We start from the raw sequence: 15,893 nt of genomic DNA, 5'->3' as shown, positions 1-15,893 counted from the left end.
TGCGTCTACTATGATTATAACTATGACAATCTGACAAATTGTAATCAACAAAAAATACGTCTGGTGTCGATTTTCCAAACTTCCCTCTCTGAGCAGCCTAGATAGCCGTGTAGTGTCGGTAGCGGTTTCCCAACTGGCTAAGAATAACGCTACGGTCCACCTGTACCGGTGGTATAAGTCCACCAAACAGGTAAGCCGTGTGGCATCCGGCGGAATTATTTTTGACCAAGAATTGATCCACTGGTTTCCTGTTCCATGTCGTAAAAGGCCACAAAAATAGGAACTCCTAAGTCAAGGTGTATTTCCGTGCCGATGGCTGAATGGCTGCAGGAGGTTAAACATTGCAGTCGTGAACGGAATATCTTAGGTTCTTCCTCAAGGTGGTGTACTATCCCCACTTTTATGGAACCTAGTCGCTGATGGTTTGTTAAGGAAACTTAATAACCTTGGATTTCCGACTTATGGTTTTGCCGACGATTATCATTTATTGATGACCGGTATAAGCATTAACACTCTCTTTGATTTAATGCAGCAAGCCCTGCGATCTGTTGAACAATGGTGTTGTCAGGTTGGATTATCTGTAAATCCGGGCAAAACATCAATGGTGCTTTTCACTCATCGTAGGATAATCACAGGAGCTCGTCCGTTACAGTTCTTCGGTTCAGAGGTCACTGTGGTCGATCAAGTTAAATACGTCGGGGTTATTCTTGACTCAAAACTGAATTGGTCTGCTCACATTGACTTCAGGATTGAAAGACTTGCATGGCTTTCGGCCAATGCAGACGAGCTTTTGGAAAATCATGGGGACTCAAACCCAGATATATTCATTGGATCTACACAACTATTGTTAGACCAATTTTAGCATATGGATGTCTTGTATGGTGGCAGAAAGGAGAAGTCGCGACAGTTCAGTCAAAGCTAAATCATCTCCAAAGGATGGTCCTAATGGCGATGACAGGAGCATTCACAACAACTCCTAATGCTGCTCTAGAGGCGCTACTGTGTATTAAACCACTACATGTGTTCTTAAAACAAGAAGCATTATCTTGTGCATACCGTCTTAGGGTTACAGGGCTTTGGAACAGTAACCCATTAGATTATGCTACCAGCCACACTCACTTGTGGTCTCAAATGGTAACGTGGGATGAGTATTTACTCGCTCCTAGTGACCTAACTCTCACATGCAGTTTTCCTTTCAAAACATTCAATGTGAGCTATCCTTTTCGTGAGGAATGGTTGTCTGGTTGTCTGGAACGACAACTTGATGAACACATAGTTTGTTTTACGGACGGTTCTCTGTTGAATGGTCGTGCTGGTGCTGGTGTCTACTGTCGTGAAATGAGGCTGAAGCAGTCTCATTCACTTGGTAGATACTGTACTGTGTTCCAAGCAGAAATCTACGCAATTCTGTGTGGAGTACAATCGGCACTTCAACAGAGGATCTGTGGTAAACATATTTATTTTTGTTCCGACAGTCAGGCAGCCTTAAAAGCACTCAGTTCGAATGACTCACGGTCGAATCTAGTGATCGCATGTCGAACTCAAATTGAAGACCTCAGCATTTCAAATGCTGTTTACTTCTTATGGGTACCCGGCCATTCTGGTATTACTGGAAATGAATGGGCTGATGAGTTGGCTAGAGCTGGTGCAACGAATGATTTCGTTGGTCCTGAACCAGCTTTACCACTTTCAACTAGTTGGATAAAGCACAAGATTCGTTCTTGGGCTGCATCCAAACATGCCAGCTACTGGCGCAGCTTGCAAACTTGCGCTCAGACAAAAGCATTTCTACCAGATTTAAATCTGAAAATGTCAAAGTGTCTACTGCATTTCTCCAAGTATCATTGAAGTATTCTGGTCAGAGCTCTGACTGGACATTGCAAACTCAATTATCACATGGCTACTATTCAACGTGCTGAATATTATTCGTGTGATTTGTGTAAATGCATTTATGGTACTTCATATCATCTGATATGTAACTGTCCCGCATTGACGCAGCTACGTATCCGGGTTTTTGGTTCTCCATACATGGTTGAGTCTGTGTATGCGGAGCTAAAATTGAAGGATATTCTCTCGTTTCTCACCCAATGTGGTAAGGAGCTATAGTCAGAAGGGTTCATCGTTCTTCCTGGAGTGAATGAATCCCTTATGTATTCACCTTAAATAGGGTTTAGCAGATTGTTTGGCATCCTTTGGGGGGTACCGAATTTACTTCTGCCCGTACATACTGCGAGTCGTTCTGCATTCTTCCGGGAGTGCAGAATGGTGTCGCTTTTGTAAGATCTCTAAATCCTCTCGGGGGTTGGAGGTTTTATTAACAGCAGACTTCGGGACCTCGTAGAGGTTCAGAATTTCCTTCTGCTTCCACTAAATGTGATCCTCAGCAGATTGTTCAGCATCCCTTAGGGGTGCAGAATTTACTTCTGCTTTTATGTGTTTTTGTGTCGTCAATTTTTCCCATCCTCCTAGTCCAACCCTTACCGTTTCCTTTCAATCCTTCCCTCTCATGTATCGGGAAAATGATGCTAAAAACAAATTGATGGCAAGGCACAAATCTCCAAATATCAAGGGGAACGTGCCATTTGAGCCAATTTGTTCTGATTCCTGATTCCTGATGATTATAACTATGACAATCTGACAAATTGTAATCAACAAAAAATACGTCTGGTGTCGATTTTCCAAAATAGTCTACCGAAGATGTGCAGTGCGAAATTGTGGGAATATTTCAACTGGGTCGTCGCGAATTTCGTTTTATAAAGTGCTGATAAAGAACAAGTAAGGTAATGTTTATCTATAGCATTTCAAGTTAATAAAATTTTGGTTCTAAAGGACACGCAATATAGAGGCATGGAAAAAGTTATGTGCAGTCTCCCAGTTCACGAACTGGGACTATGTGTGTTCCGCTCATTTTACTGAAAATGATTTCAAAAATTATCTCAATAGAAGCCAAGGGTGAGAACACGAGATTAAAATTGAAGTATATCATTTTTCAATAATTTTATACTAATGATAGATTGAAGAAATCTGCCCTCCCCTTCATACGAGAAAATTCAACAACCGAAAGCGTTTCTTCAGAAGAGCCGATGGAAACAGAAAGCATTGTGACCGATTGATGTGAGTTGAAAATAGCAGGTGAAATTGTTTGGGATGATTCAGGAAATCAGAATCATGAATCAGAAGATGAAATAGAATTACGCGGTAAAAGAAACACCGAGAATTTAACAATAAGTTCAATTAAAAACGACCACGACTACCTCCCGAACCCTACACGATACGTGTTCATGGCTCAACAGCTCTTGGAATTGACCGAGGAAAATACTAAAATAAAGGCAGAATTAAGAAAACAGAAACAAAGTGCTAGTAGGAGAAAAATAGCTATGAATAAACTTAGAGAAAAACTTAGAATCCTGAAGAAGATAACAACGACTACTAGTTCTCTTGATGACCCGATGTTGTTAAAACTACAACGGAATAAAAGAAGGAAGTGTCGAGGTGCAAGATATTCAGAAGCGATGAGGAACATGGCTTTAATTCTCCCATACTGTTCAACGAAAGCATACAGACATATGCGAAAATTCCTTACTCTGCCAGGACTCAGCACTATCCAAAGATGGCTTTCGGAAATTTGTATTAAGGAAGTTTTCTCCTTCACAGTATTTAAGTTACTAAAAATCAAAGCATCCGTAATGTCGGAAAATGAACGACTAGTAACGCTTTTCATTGATGAGATGGCAATAACCGAACGTATCGGGTACTGCCCCAATGCCAAACCAGATTATTTCACCGGATTTCCAAAATACCCAATAAGCAAAAAGTTGATGTTAATACTCGAGCAAAGTCGTCTTTGACATTAATGATAACAACACTGAAAAGCGGGTTTAAGCAGGCTATAGGATATTTTTTTTTGCAACAATTTAACGTCTGCTGACTTAAAAAGTATTGTGGATGAGGCACTGTTACGAATTCTGGAAGCTGGATTTGTTCCGAAAGTTTTAACCTGTGATCAAAATTCAATAAAGAATTTGAAATTACATCACAAAAACCATATTTTGATTTAGGGCTTCCAGAGAGCGGTGACAAAGTAAATCGTATTTATTGCATGTTTGATGCTCCTCATCTCCACAAATCATGCAGAAATAATCTTCTGAAGCATATGGCCATATGGAACGGTAAATTGTGCTAATTTAAACACATCATAGACCTATACTGGGAAGATGTCAAAAACGTCCCTAGAGCAGTCCCTAGACTAAAGTATGAACATATTAGGTTGGCTCAATTTACCGAGATGAACGTAGGACTAGCAGCGCAAACCCTGAGTTACTCCGTAACAGACGGATTAAAAGATTATGTGCGAACTGGTAAATTACCTAAAGATGCCTTGAATACGGCTGAATTTTGCGAAGATTTCGATCACCTATTTGATTTAGCGAATTCCTTGAATTTATATGAGAAAAAAGTAATATATATATATATATATATATATATATATATATATATATATATATATATATATATATATATATATATATATATATATATATATATATATATATATATATATATATATATATATATATATATATATATATATATATATATTGGTAGTGCGTATGTTAAAAAATAATTTTTATATTTCAAGAAATCCAAACGTGCAATATGTTCCAACCCAACGCATTGGATGTTCTTGACTGCAATGGAAAAAAAATTTGCAAAAACTTTACTTTGTGCATGAAGACTGCACGGATATCGCGCAAGTAAGATGAATGTCCTAAGTTTCGGTAGATCGATCGCTTAGTTAGTAAATTGTTATTCAAAAATAGATATCTATTTTTATTATATTTCTTATGTGAAATATGTAAACCTTTAAGAACCTTTTATATAAATACAGTGGCGTAGCGAGGAATTTTGGTGCCCGGCGCAAAATAAGATTTGCCGCTTTGTTTGTTTAGATGATTTGGACGAGCAAAAAAAGGAAAGGATTTGTTTGCCGCTCCCCTAAAAACTTTGCCTCTGAGGCAAGTACCCCCTTTTTGGTACGCCACTGTATATACATATACACTTGTAAATAAATTTGATCATACAATGCCTAACGAACAAATCATAAACAGGAAACTGAATTCAAGAAATTAGTGAAGCACAACAGACAGCCTTATTTTACTGACGGTTGGCTCATGTACATTGCTGCGTTAAAAGAACTGTGGCAGGAGCTTAGTGTTACCTATGGTTTTAAATTTTTAAGAACAAGGAATCTTTCTCAAGGCTGTCTTGAACACTTTTTCTCTATTATTCGCTGGCGCAATGGCAACAATAATCATCCCGACTGCTTGGAATTTACATCAGCCTATAAATCAATAGTTATCAATCAACTCCTTGCTAAAAAAAAATTGGAAATGTTCAAGCAGACATTAGTAAATATATTGTAGGAAATGACGTCCGTAAATTACAAATAGTTCCGGTAAAATATTCGAGATCCCGATCTAAGGTGAAAGTTATCACAATGGAAGAGAAAGAGTTGGATACAAATCAGTTATTCAGTATTCTTCGGACAACTGGATTGGACTGCAGTAAATTAAAACACAGAAAATGTATCGAAAAAGCAACTTTCAGTAATGAAAATATCTATTCTGAGCACTCCGTTTTAGCTGATTTTAAGAAATACAACAATAAAGTGGAAATTGTAACACCGGGTGATACTTCAAATATTTTCAAGTCGTGTGTAAAATATTTGAGCACAATTTTGAAGGATTGCTTGCCTGGAGCACTACTGGGGTTAAAGAGGAACTGATGGATATTATACAAGTCATGTTGAAATTTCCAAATGTAGAAGTGTCGAACTCTATTTTAGATGAACTGGATGAAATGAACATGAGCGATGCTAAAACTATGGATGTTCTTTGCGTTCAGTGCGCACTGTAAACTATTCTTGCAAACTAGGACAAATTAATAGCAACTTTCAGGCTAACCGCGACGCAAAGAGAAGATGCAAGATAAATGATAAATCTAAAAAATTAAACATTTTCAAACATTCAAGTATTATACCGTGAAAAGGAAAACGTACACTTACATATTACATAAAATTTACACTGTTTATACCGGCATTTTTCAAAATATATTTGCCGATTCCTTCATGCCATGTATATTCATTGACCGTGCGAAAAGCATGTCCTAAAACATTTATAAAATAATAGTGTGAGTCACTCCTTGATTTGTTTGAATTTTAAATAAATAGAAAAATCACCAGACTCTTCAAATTTTTATTTTCCGACAGAGTTAAAAAACGATTCTTGTAATGTATGGTTTTTTTTATAAATTAACCTCCCTTGGATAAATTTTCACACCCTCGTACATTTAAAAAAGCTGTTATAACAATATTTTCATTAGACTAGGAATTTGTTACTTGTGATGTTTCTTCAAAATCACACAGAAAATAGAATTATAAATCTTTTAATAAATTATAACAAATGATTGAGAGTTGATTTGAAGTGCAATATAATCACGAAGCAAACAAAATTGAAATACAATAACTGGTTTATCGCATAAAAAAATTTTGTTTGGCTGTCAATACAGAAGAATAATTAAACTACGAAATGTTATACCTTTAACTTATTGAGAAGAGGGCTTCTTAATTAGATCAAGTCAAATCTTCCCGAAAAGCACTCCATGGTATTGTAATTAATATCATATCATATCTATTTTAGTTTAAATTGTATTTTCCAGCTGATTACTTTCCCTTTCCACAAGCATAGAGAAATTATTACAAGCTTAGCACTGAGACTGCGGTCACCATTCTTTGATCAATCGTTCCATTCGTATTTACATTCTGAAGAGAAACAAAACAAATCATACCTGTGTCCATGACAATGCCATTTGCAATTAAAAAGAGCAGGGAATGCTATAAATGTTAAACAATATTTGCGGGCACATTTACGCACCCATTCTCCACCAGACGGTGCTTTTGCTGTCACGGGTTGCTCGACTACATTACTATTACACTGGGAAATCTATGTTTATTTGATTTATGGTTCGTGGTAGTTCTTTTAGACAAACCCGTGCTGACCAGTGAAGATTATATGTTTTACTGAGGGGTAAAGAAGATCTAACAGCATGCGGTTGAATACTTTTAGTGTGCAACTCAGAATTGTTTAGTCATGTAGCTTTTTCCACTTCGCTGAGAAATACTGCCCAGCAAAAGAGCGGTTGAAAAGCAGAGATACAGGTACAGCCAACGCAAAAGATCACTACACCCGAAAGACGATGTTAACTTGTCCGATCCTGACCCTTTTGATCCATCGACTTGTCGTAGATTATCATACACCTCGCGTTCACGACGTAGCAGGTAAATTCAATAAGTGCATCGGTAGACTACTCAGATTTTGACAAAGTGAGTTATTATTTGGCACATTTTTAAAGAATAATAGGTTAGCTGAATCTGAAACTGTCGATGAAGATGGATCACGATAGTGAACATCAACTGGAGTTCCACGGGGGGACGTTCTATTCGGCAGATAAGACCAAAATAGTTTCGGGCCATCCTTCAAATTGATCGTCATTCGAGATCCATGATAGACTGTGATTATTTCCGATAAGATAAGTTTATTTGTCTGAGTTCGAATTTTAATTGAATCTAAACAACATATGTTATGTCTCGTTTCACGAATGCACTGGTGGTCAAACAAGCCTTCTTGTATTGTGTTTGTAATATTCTTACGACATATAGTATGGCATTAAAGCAGGCTGCATGTAAACATGGAAACGAAATATGGTTCGAAATTATATTGCAGAGCTACTTACGTAGTACTAGCATGATGAGAATGAAAATAAGAATAGTGTAGTATTAGCATGATAAGAATGAAATAGAAGTGTAGTATTAGCATTATGAAAATGAATAAAAATAGTAAAGGTAGAAGTGTAGTATCAGCATTATAAAAATGAATAGAAATAATAAAATAATAGTATTACATTGACAATAATGAAATAGAGATGCCATTTATACAGATTTATCTGCATTGTATAGATTTTTGCGTTCGCATACTGATTTAAATCAATGAACAGATTTTATACAGATTTGTACAGGTTCATAAAAAGTGAGAAGTAAAAAATTAGACTTTTCTCTCTGATGAGTATCTATTAGTATTTGAATGCAGTGATTCTTTAAAAGTTTATTAATAAACGGACAAACCACATTTTGAAGTGGAAATTACGACTTTCTATGCAAAGTAATTACGACTTTCTGGAGATTACGACTTTCTATGCAAAGTAATACATATTTTCTATGAAAATATCTGGCACAGCCGATGAAACACACACACACACTTCACAGCGTTATGTTGACGTATAGTGAAATGAAACCAGTGCTACTAGATTTCAAATTGAACTGCTTAGTGCTAAACTCGGCAGTTCAATTTGAACCGCTAAGCAGACGTAAAGTTTCTGCTACTTACAGAACACTGTTTGTTCGGCATCGGCCAGAAATAGTCGAATACACGTTTTCGTTCGGCACGTCAGATAAGACATTGCACTCCGTTGCAAAACAAAAAGTGTTCTGTAAGTAGCAGAAACTTTACGTCTGCTTAGCGGTTCAAATTGAACTGCCGAGTTTAGCACTAAGCAGTTCAATTTGAACTGCTCTGCACTGATGAGTCAAAGACGAAACGTAAAAACAATAAAAACGGTTATGTGCCCTAGCACAAAATTTGGCTAACCCCTAAATGACAGTTTTTCTTGTTTTCGTATTATTCACGCTCGAAAATGTCTGTTTATGTGCCCAATTCTCGCCATTTGCGGGAAGTTTTACTTTTCTGTTACAATTCGAAAAAAAAATGCAACTGAAGCGCATCGAATGCTTTCAGAAACTTACGGTGATGCTGCTCTGAGTAAAAGAACGTGTCGTGAGTGGTTTCAACGTTTTAAAAATGGTGATTTCGATGTCGAAGACAAACACGATGATGGAAGAGAAAAACCCTACAAAGATGAATAACAATTTACTACGAGCTCTTAAAACCGGATGAAACCATCACAGGAGATCGCTACCGAACGCAACTGATGCGCCTTCGTCGCGCGCTGAAAGAAAAGCGGCCACAGTATCAAGAGCGACATGGAAAAGTCATCCTCCAACACGACAATGCTCTGCCTCACGTCGCAAAAGTGGTCAAAAAGTACCTGGAAACGCTGAAATGGGAAGTCTTGCCCCACCCGGCGTATTCCCCAGATGTCGCCCCTTCTGACTTCCACCTATTCCGTTCGATGGCACACGGCCTGGCAGATCAACATTTTCAATCCTTCGAAGAGTTGGAAAAATGGATTGCTTCATGGATAGCGTCAAAAAAGGACTCCTTTTTTCGAGCCGGAATCCGAAAATTTCCGGAAAGATGGGAGAAAGTTGTCGCTAGCGACGGACAATACTTTGAATAATACATCTGTAAGCACTTTTTCGCAATAAAGCTTTAAATTTTGGAAAAAAACGGCGGAAGCAAAGTTGTACACCTAATAATGTCACGGTTACAAAAACATGATTTGATAATTTGAAGAAGATAAACAATTTTTGTTTCGTAACATTATGAGATAACTTGGCAACTTTGCGAAACCAAATGAGATGAAAACAAAGCGCAATCAAGTGAACTAAGTGAAAAACTTTCATCTCATATTTTTGAAGACTTGTATTGCTTGTCGGGTAATTTTTGAAGTTTTTAATTGTTAACTAAACAAGTGTCAAGTGAACATTACTAATTATGAAGTCATCCAGCATTCAATGGTAGTGTAATTTTGCGAAATAGTGATCATGTTTTGAGACGAATCAATTAGTAGATAATCAGATACATGACGAACTGTAAATCTTGAGTCGAAAATGTGTCCTTAATTTGAAAAGTGAGTTTATTTTGAATGAAAAAAAAAACGATCACCGAAGAATTTAAAACGATTTCTTTCAATGGGAAAGAGCGACAATAACTTTTATAATCATTTTAAAACATTTTAAAGTTTGGTTCAGGTAGGTTGTAAAATATTATTCATGTTCAAAGTAATGAGGTGACGGGATGAGATGGAAATAGGAGCTCAGATGAAATAGGGAGCCGTTACCCTATGATGAAGAAAAATAGATAGATAGATATAAGATAGAATGTATTGTTTAGTTCAGGGTTTCCAAAGTGGTCGATATAGACCCCTTGGGGTCGATATCCTTTTTGCGGGGGTCTGATTATAGGGGTTATAAGATAAAAGTTGATATTTGAAATATTTACGCTAAAAAGTTGTGTTTATTTGACCATCCGCAGAAATTGGTAAGTATTTAACATCAATATTAAAAAAGCAAGAAATTTAATTTCTAAAGGAATTTGTTGATGGGGGTCTGAGGCTCAAGTTAATTTTAGTAAAGGGGTCCATAACCCAAAATAGTTTGGGAACCCCTGCACAGTGATGCCAAGGTGGCAGAAATCCAAAAATTAATTTATATTTTTTCTGCACTGTATTAATTTTTTTGAATTCTCAGATAAGTGAAGGATTACAGTTTAAAGTATAAAAATTTTTGAATAAGAAATAATCTCTCCATATTCTCTCAAAGATAGGGTATTGTAAACTTTCTTTTCATCCTTCCATACAAAATATATGACGAAATGATGATGTTTTGCGATTAGGGTTCTATATAGGAAGGAAAGGGCTGCCACTGTTCAATGGTATTTGATTCTGTAGCATTTTTACTCTACTTTTCAAAAACCATTATGCGATCCTGCACATCTCTGCACCTTAAAGGTTATTTTCACGTGTTTGCGGGGTCGACAATAAAAATCACAAAGACAAGGGCTATACGTTTTTTCTGCTAAGTTTCATGGTTTTTAGTGAAATTTAGTGAGATCATTGCAGTACCGTATAGCTCATCGTTATGTACCACTTTCTGTCATCTTTCTGGTAAGACTCGGATACCACGTTTGAAAAATTCCTTTTCCTCAGATTCGACGAATGAATCGATCCAATTTTTGGTGGTATCGTAGTTTTTGAAACTGACCTGACAATTTATGCGTCATGGATTGCAGCAAATGGCAACCTTATGGAACAATGTCTGATAAATAATGGCGGCTGGGGCAGAACTTTTCATTGCAGCGATTACAAAAAAATGTAAAAGCCTTTTTTTTGTAATCGCTGCAATGAAGTGTAATCGCTGGAGTCTTGCATTGTCATGAAGCAAACATACTATGCCATGAAGATCTTATTATTGCGTCCGCTTTTCATGCAATGCTCTGTCCAAGCGCAGCAAGTGTAATATGTATATGGAACCAGTGATGGTGTCACCTAATTTGAGTAGCTCATAATACATAGCGCCCAGTTGATCCCACCACATGCACTTTTACTGTTGTCAGGAACTTTCTTGTAGTCCATATAAAAAATTCCCAAATTGGAACCACAAAAACCACTTTATACATGTTTTCTCAGCGTCATTTTTTCGTCGTTTTTTATTTTACATAGTTTAATAAGATACTTTAACATAATAAAAATCCACTATTATCAGTAAAGCGGTAGTATTCATCCAAATTTTATTTTGTAATTGTGTGTGTGTTCTTTCATAAAGTCGAAAAACTTTCATAAAGTAGAAAAACTGCAAAGCGTTTTCCAACAAAAATTTTTTTTTTCAAACAAAAAAACACTTTTTTGATTGTTGTTCTCCCATCTTTACTCATAGTGCAATAAATTTCATCAGTTGTAAGTTACAATAAATCAGAAAATAAAAATATTTATATAAGCAGTTCTGGAGAAAATTGATGTTTTCAAGATATAAGGAAAGTTTTTTTTCTTAGTGTATACATTTTCCACACAGGTTTAATCATTATTTGAAACATTAGTGAAAGCTCCTGATCAATCACGAAATAAATGAAAATACACAAGTTGATTTATTTAAAAAAGTTGTTTTTTTCCGGTCCGTAGCGAACGTTGCATCATGTCACTTTTAGGTGGATCCAATATTTTTACATACATTATCAAGATGGAAATATTTTCGCAGACCTCAAATTATTAATAAAAAATCATCCAGCTGATGTTTATCGACTTATTTAAGGTTTTTGTCAACTTTTGTATGGAGATGCATCACTGTACCCTGGTTTAGTTGATGCGAATATGCTTTTTGTGGTTCTTGTTCAACTTCATGATTTATATATCTAACGTCTATACTTGGCCAGTTCATTTGAAACACATACCGAATGCAACAGGCCTCAGCTAAAATTTTTGGAAGAACAAGGAAGAACTCCTTGAATTTTCCATTTCTTGACAATTCGAACTGATTTATTATCGATTACTATCAATTTTAATGAAGACGCTTCGCGCTCTCTACCAGATGTTGTTTTTGAAAAATCGGAATAAATATATCGCATCAAACTGTCGATGCTTCCTGATGGCGGGAACTATGTTACTTGCGTATGATAGACCTATTGAAAAGAGTTGAACGTTTCGTCGTGAGAGTCGTGTTGACAATTAGTAATGATTTGCATTGAATTACAGCGTGTTGTAAACTATCCTTTCGGTCTGGTTAGTTGTTCAAGTCAAACTGCTAAGTTGTAATAGTAGCTTAATCCCCTGACCTACACAATTCCTTCCAACCGTGTGAGCAATAGTAAACAAGGAAGACAAGTAATCTGCCAAATAACGCGGTTACTCTACTAATCAGAGAACTTTTGGTACAAAAAACCCACTTTTCAACGAATCAGACTCGTGGTTATCGCATATTTTTTTCCCGCATGCATCAGGTTAATGGTTAAAGTTCAAAGGGTTAATATGAACTGAAATATGCTGATTAGTCGAAGAATACAAAAAAAATCTATGAGCACTTAGTTATTTGGTTATTTAAATTATAGTATCAACTGAAACTCATTATGGTATAAGTATTAAGAGGTGCATTTTTGTATTATAATGAACTTTTTCGCAAAAGCATCACAGAGTAATTTAATCTCAAACCCAAAAATCCACAAACTTAGTTCATGACTGGGAAATAGTTAAAAACTTACTTACCTTTTCACCACTGTCTGATGGCAGGTAGAACACCAAAATCGTTAGGAAACTGATGCCCATACATGGGATAATTAAATTTACAGTATAAAACAACGTTTTACGACGCATCGTTATGTTGAAAGTGATATCGAGATACGGTTCATCACAACATGTGTAGAATTTTTCATTTCTATCCATATAAGCATGTATAAAATTTGTCGCATTCCGTCCGATAGGTCGACCAGGGTATTGTATTGGATTATTGATGATGTATACCATGTTCCGAGACGATCGCAATCCAGCCAGGTTCGAATGTGTGAGATGCGTTGGTAAAATTCGAGAGCATGAAAATGGAAAAGAACAAAAAGTTAAGCACAGTGGTTTTGTTTTCATTGAAAATGTTCTTCAAAACTTAGTTCAAATAATTTGAACCGATTTGTTTGCTAACATTAGTGAATTCTATCGACTTCAGTGTATCAGTTCTAAGTCTGTTGGAAATAAAATGCGATGCTGTCTCTTTTGTATTAGTTCAGGTAAATCGTTTACTGTTTTATTACAGCGCACCATATCAGTTTGCTTTTGAATAAAAAAACTTTCGAGTTTTGTGGAGCTCCAAAAATGAAAATATTAAGAGCAACAACTTAATTAATGCATTAGAATAGGACTAATTTCATAAGCCGATACTAAAATGCAAAACGTGAGATAACTAATCTTACAAGTTCCTATCTCATGCCTGAGATTATATGTATATGTGTTGATTAACATGCTAACAATGTGTTTGCCTGAGATTAGTAGTTCTTCTCCTAAAGAACGATTGAAAACAAAAAAAAACATTCAAGTATTTTCATTGTCTTTACTAGTACCAAATAGCAATTCATTCATCCAGAATTTCATTATCGATAAGAAAACTGTCAAATAAGCAATTACTGGGCATTCACTAGACAACGAAATTGTACCAAATAAATACATTTTCCATAAACGTATGTATTTTTTAATTGTGATTCTGGCACCAGCGTTTGAAAGCTGTAATTGCAAAGAAACAACCGAATATGGTAAAGAAAATAATGTGTTTCGTCAAGACAACGCACCTTATCACAAGTCAATCAAAACAATGGCAAAACTACATGAATTGCTCCCACATCCACCATATTCACCAGATTTGGCTCCCAGCGACTATTAGATGTTCGCAGACCTGAAAAAATGCTCACCGGTAAGAAATTTCGCAGGTTATCGCTGAAACTGAGGCCTATTTTGAGGCAAAAGATAAATCGTTCTAGAAAAGTGGTATTTAAATGTTACCATAACAGACTTAGAACTGAAGAAGGTTGCAAATAGTACACCGAAATACTATTGTCTGTATATGTTACCATCTCGTGACATTAGTGGCGAGATAAATTGTAAAACATAGTGAAACTATTTTTCCATTTCGAATCGATTTAGTTCATTCCACTAATCGCTCAAAAAAGTAAATTTGTATTGATGAATTGTTCAATGGTTGTTTTACTCACAGCACTGTCATGTGGCACGATAAAGTCAATAGTCAATAGATGCTTCAACGATGGGGTACTTGATTTACACTGATATTATATATATATATATATATATATATATATATATATATATATATATATATATATATATATATATATATATATATATATATATATATATATATATATATATATATATATATATATATATATATATATATATATATATATATATATATATATATATATATATATATATATATATATATATATATATATATATATATATATATACATGGATATCTAAACTACTCGGTTTAGATATCCATGTACTACTGATTTTTTTTTATTTATTACTACTAACTACTCTGTTCCACTGAGAGAAAAGATTATATTTCAATTATCAGATTCACAATTCGTTGCTAAGCTAAGTAATACAAATCAAGTATTATGCATCCGAATCCATAATAAAACGATTTTGAAATGAATTACTGCTATGGTTTTTTATAACATTCTGCGTATATATATAAAATATAATTATAGATTGATATCTTACCTAACTGCAGGAACTTCTAGAATATCCCACTCAACCGATGTGTAGAACTCTGACAAGTCTACACCGACCTCAACTACGTTAGTGTCGTTGACTTCATCGATATGACGTAGATCGACCTGCAAAGAATAAATATGACTGATTAGATTACAAATTGCAACGATGGTGTACTTTTTCACAGTTCTGGTGAGATGCAAATTACATCCTTGAAGTAGAATTATTGTATTGATAAATGGTTAAACTAAATGATGGACCAGCACTTTTTTATTGTTAACGTTAAATAGATTTAGATGCATTGTTTTATTGGAATCGAAAGCTCGTTGATACTCATTGATACCCTTTCCCCTAAAAAAGAGACAGTGTCACTATGATCCAGAGAGGCTTTGACAATTATTGGTTCAATAATCGCACCTTCGTCCATTGATCCGTCGTCGCTTATTTCCACATCGACTTTACAATTTGTTTATTTATTTATTTGTGGTCTATCATCCGACTTATGTCTTAATGATTTTCTAAAAATTATTGACAGGGAAAAACCCGTTTGAGTTGGTGTACAATGTACCATTCTCAAATAGGCACAAAACCTGTCTTTTTTCAAAAACTCACATTCAAAAACAATTCTAAAACAGTCAGATACAAATTACATGGAAAAACTTAAACAAATGATCAAATAATTAAACTAATAATTTATCTATAGTATAGGTGTGTATATGAGGAGTTAGATCGTCATAGATTTCATCGCATTTCCTGTATCAGCCTATTGTGGAAAAGTCTGGCAGGTTTGTTTAACTCAAATAAATGAAAGAGCTCGTTGAAAGAGGAACACATTGACCGAAATGGGGAATTCCTTTGAAACTCCGATCTTTCTATAGGCCGATGAAAGA

At 35.4% G+C, this 15,893-nt stretch overlaps 1 protein-coding gene across 5 annotated transcripts in view; it reads right to left on the bottom strand.

The window, feature by feature from the left end:
- The window catches only part of LOC131440743 (acetylcholine receptor subunit alpha-like), a 266,618-nt gene that overhangs the window by 60,297 nt on the left and 190,428 nt on the right, over nt 1-15,893 (bottom strand). For all 5 annotated transcript variants that reach the window (XM_058612276.1, XM_058612278.1, XM_058612277.1 and 2 more), the window contains 2 exons: nt 15,013-15,128; nt 12,988-13,156 (listed from right to left, as the gene is read on the bottom strand). In XM_058612276.1, coding sequence (XP_058468259.1) covers nt 12,988-13,156; nt 15,013-15,128 — 285 coding nt within the window. The remainder of the gene's footprint in view (nt 1-12,987; nt 13,157-15,012; nt 15,129-15,893) is intronic.

Source organism: Malaya genurostris, chromosome 1, assembly GCF_030247185.1.
Source record: "Malaya genurostris strain Urasoe2022 chromosome 1, Malgen_1.1, whole genome shotgun sequence".
NCBI classification, from domain to species: Eukaryota; Metazoa; Arthropoda; class Insecta; order Diptera; family Culicidae; genus Malaya; species Malaya genurostris.
This window is presented reverse-complemented; position numbering and strand designations above follow the sequence as displayed.